Source organism: Pterocles gutturalis, unplaced genomic scaffold (assembly GCF_000699245.1).
Source record: "Pterocles gutturalis isolate BGI_N339 unplaced genomic scaffold, ASM69924v1 Scaffold39406, whole genome shotgun sequence".
Lineage (NCBI taxonomy): Eukaryota > Metazoa > Chordata > Aves > Pterocliformes > Pteroclidae > Pterocles > Pterocles gutturalis.
Window position 1 is genome coordinate 1 of NW_010106825.1, and position 4299 is coordinate 4299.

Sequence of the window (4299 nt, forward strand, 5' to 3'; positions counted from 1 at the left end):
CCCCAGCCAAGAGCAAACCCATCACACTGGGATACAGGGTCAGCTTCACCACTGGTTGAACCTGCAAAGGGAAAAGCAGCAGCTGTCACCCCCCAGCCGGGGCAGAGACCCCAGGTCCCCAGGCACCAGGCTGGGCTCCAGCAGCCAGGCAGGAGGGTCCTGGGCCGGGGTGGCTGGAGGAGGTGGCCGTGCTCCTAACATCACTGAAAGTAGATGAATGTAAGATGAGAATTCCCAAAGAAAAAGGAAATTACATGAATTTAAAAAAGGTTGTTTTTCTGCTGCAGGTGAATAACAAAGCAGGATACCATCATCTGCTGGCTACCCAAAAGAAAAAGAAAGATAGCATGGTTTTGTCAGGGCAGCGTTTATTATTGCCCATAATTGTTTTCTGAGTAATGCCCACACTACCAAGCCCTGAATGTTTGCTGATCTCTTGGCACTTTGCATGTCAGCAGGGCCTGATGACTGTGCTTTCATGGACAAAAACCAGCGTCCAGGACAAATTCTAGCTCAGATGTCTTCCTGTACCCTCTAGCTCCAAATGGTTATCCTACAGTGCTATGAAGTATTTCTGTGCAAGAAAAACTGGTTCAATCATATGACAGGTATGATGCCCATGTATTTTTAAAGATGTTGAAAAATTGAGAGCATGTAAAATCCCAGATACTAAACTGGCTTGAGAATGGAAGTGAGATCTTGGAAAATGACTGAGAAAATTGAAAAATGCTAGTCTGATTACAGTAATTTCAGGTAAAGAAAACACTGCGTATTGAATATGGAAACACCTTTAAATCTAGCCAAGAAAGAACCTGTGAAATAGAATACATTCAAATTAGAAATAAAGCACACACTCCTAACAATAGAGAAAATGAAGCAACAATTCAATACATGTGAAGAGATGGATTCACTTCATCTGTTAGTTTTCACAGTAAGACTGAGTGGCTTTCTCATCAATAGCACTGATGGAGCATCTGAGTGAATTATAACAGTCTGCAAAATATATGAAGTCACAGCATAAAAAACCCCTTTGCTTTTAAGCTGTCAACTTTGTTTACCTGCAGACTTCCTGGTGGTTGAATTGTGGGAAAAAAGAGTGTAAATAAAACCAAAATAAATCAAACATTTAACAAAGGAGATGAACAAGAGAAATGGGTCCTAGCACAATAGTTATAAAAATAGTTTTTAAAAAAAAGGTGAAATAAAGCGAATGGGCAAATTATGTTCTCAAATGCCTACATATTCAGATATAAAAATGTAAACTTGTCTATGTGAGCCTTGTATATCTTGTATCCTACAATGAAAACATTACCTGCAAGGCAACTTTAATACAAAAAACTAGAGGGAAAGAAGTGAGGGAAAAAAAGAACAGCAGCAAAGAGGTAGATTTAAGTAACTCTAGCTGTTTGGTGGAATTAGAATGTAACTTATAAAGCAATAAATATCTTAATTCTGCTTTTTTTTTTTTCATAGTAAATTAGAGTTCATTTGTTTCCATAAATAGTATTGGGCATCTTTCAAAGAGTCTTTTCCTAACCTACTGCTTGTTAGCAGGAAGCAGTTCTGACTGAGATATGGGCAGCAATGTAACTTGTGCAATCCTGTGCCCAAATGACTGGGCTGGTTATCAGGGAGGCATTTCTGGCCATCAGTGCCACTGTGCCCTTGCCAGTGCTGCTTAGGGAGCTGGATGCAATGGGAACTTTGGAAAGGGAAAATATTTTCCCTTTTGTGTTCTCCATCAAAAGAGGCTGATTCCAATCAGAGGAGTCCAATCCTGCTCAGAAAGTGCTGACAGCCATTACCCAGCTTGTCATGTTTCAAGCTTTATGCCTCTTTTGGGCAAATTTCCTGATCCAGAAGCCCCAGGATAACCAGCTGCCATCATCACTACTGCCGGAGGGACTAGCTACAAGGAAAGAAGTAAGATATATTTAAAGGATATTCTCTGAGAAACTGTGGGCAAAATTATTTTTGAATTATTTTGGAAGCAGTAGCTGCAAAAATGTATTTTAGGGGCATCTTTGCATTGCCAGTAAGGATAACAACATTAAGGGAATCACTTAGAAATTCAGAACAAAAAACAAAAATCTTCTAAGTATACATTCATAAACAACAAAACATAAGTTATATCATTACTTGTAGAGTTCTAATCTTGGCCTGGTTCACTGCATTTGAACTATTCATTCAGTTGTCACAGATACAAGTTAAAACATGTTCTTCAGATCTTTCTGTCTTGGTCCCTCCCTGAAAGTGTCCAGCCTAAAGCCACCTTTACCAAATACAGTGCCATTCACTGGAGCAATTCTCAAATAAGGGCTCCATTGACACAAACAAATAACCCAGCAATCAACACCCCCAAAGAAAACACTCTTGGTCTAAAAATGCTTTTGAGGAAGGAACTTTGGTTCTTTCCTTTATAGATCGGCAGGTTTGTTATCACCTTCCTTATCACACCAACAGAATGGGAACGTCCCGCAGCACGTTTGCAGGCACGGCTTCCAGATGATGTTGTACACGGAGAGCTGCTCTGGGACTGGAGTCAGTGTCCTGCGATGCTCTTCTATGGCTCTTCCAAACTGCCTTATTACAGTGTCAAAGAGGGGCTCAGTGTCAGCCGACAGAGGGTTGGCTTCAGAAGGGTCTTGTGAGAGATCAAACAGCAATGGAGGGTCGTGATGGGTCACGCCTTCCCCAAAACATGGGCAAAATCCTCTGTCATAACAACCCCCAGCCCCAGATGGACGGAAGACTGGGGTCACATAATGAGCCTTCCAGATGGCTCCACCTGGCAGGAAAGAAAGAAGACTTGCAATGACACTGGTGGTTGTCACAAGGCATGAAAAGAGTGAATGTTCTGGTTGCACTTCAGCTCTACACTTATTAGTTGATATAGTATCGTAAATTAATTTAAAATTAAATGGCACAGAATTAAACCAATAACATAAAATGATTTCTGATGTTTGCAATTTTTTCAGCAAGTATCAGTTATACCTGATTTTGGTTTTTATGAAGACATAAAAAAAGATTCGGGGTTTCAATGGCTTACTGCATTGTTAAGGTAGCAGAAGACAGACAAAGGAGTGAGGTGAGGACTTCTCCATGAGACAAGGAGGCCATGAACTCCTAAGACCTCGTATTCAGATAGAGAGGTGGGTGAGACCCATCCTGATCTCCTGTAGCCTGCCCAGCATGCCGTATGCTTTGATGTCACGAACAAACTCTTTGTGCCGTACAATACAGGCAATGCTAGTAAGTTCTTTATGACCTTCCACCTTGAACTACTTGTAAAGCTGCAATCCGAGAAAAAAAATGTGTGAGGCATATCTGCCCTCCTGTAGATTGAACCTAATTCTTGGGAAAGAAGTTCTGTACTCACTGTCCTTCTGGTGCCACCGCACAGCATGTAAGTGAATGCCGCAGTAATGAAACAGGAACTCGTGCTCTGAGTGCTCAACTGTTCCTCTCAGTAAAGGCATCAGATTCCGGCCATCAATTACCCTAGCAGAAAAAATGAAGACCATCAGGCTGGGGTAAGCTGTACAGCACTGCATCCCCTCTGCATGTCTCTTGCTGGAACTGACAACTCTGAATGAGGAAGATGCTTGTAAAAGATTTCAGGTAGACGCTGAATCTCAAACGTAGAGAAGAGGTGACAGATCTGTGGTAACATTTATGTGTCTAGATAACAAGCAGCAGGGAAAAAGAAAAAGGAGGAGTAATAAAGACACTTGTGTTTGTACCTGTCCTGTGGTAACATCCCTCCAGCCAGATGAACTACTGTAGGATAAATGTCCATCAGGCTTGTAGGTTCATCGATAACTGTGCCTGTAGGTAACACTCCTGGCCATCTAAATATCCCTGGGACACGGATTCCTCCTTCCCAGCCTCCCATAGCTTTTCCACCTTTCATTAAAAAAAAAAAAAGATTAATTTTCATTACAATAAATGTTTCATTTAAAATAAATATAAATTTTAGACAAATTTTATTGTATTATCATCAGCTAAAGTTACTTTTATGAGCCTTCCTTACCCTTTTGTTTTTACCACTAAGCTCCATCTCCTTAGCATCAGTGAAAATGTGTTCACTATATCAGACTCCTCGAGTGACCTTACACACTTACTCCTATAGTTCTACACACATTGCCCCATCAGAACATAATGTGGATAAAATTTTCAGGCATAAAATCTTCACAGCCTAGTTCTCCTCTCTCTTTTACAATCCTGTAATGTACCCGTAGTAGTTAAGGCAACGGTTCAGAGGTAAGATGCAACTAATCATAGAATCATAGAATGGTT

General features: G+C 40.9%; 1 protein-coding gene across 1 annotated transcript; it reads right to left on the bottom strand.

Annotated features, from left to right (window-relative positions):
• Positions 1–2339: 2339 nt before the first annotated feature.
• On the bottom strand, positions 2340–3906 carry LOC104459974 (arylsulfatase H-like; the record flags this gene model as incomplete). Its single annotated transcript, XM_010087909.1, has 3 exons — positions 2340–2788; positions 3380–3501; positions 3744–3906. Coding segments are annotated over 3 exons (656 nt in total), but the record flags the coding sequence as incomplete, so codon positions are not given.
• Between the last annotated feature and the right edge of the window lie 393 nt (positions 3907–4299).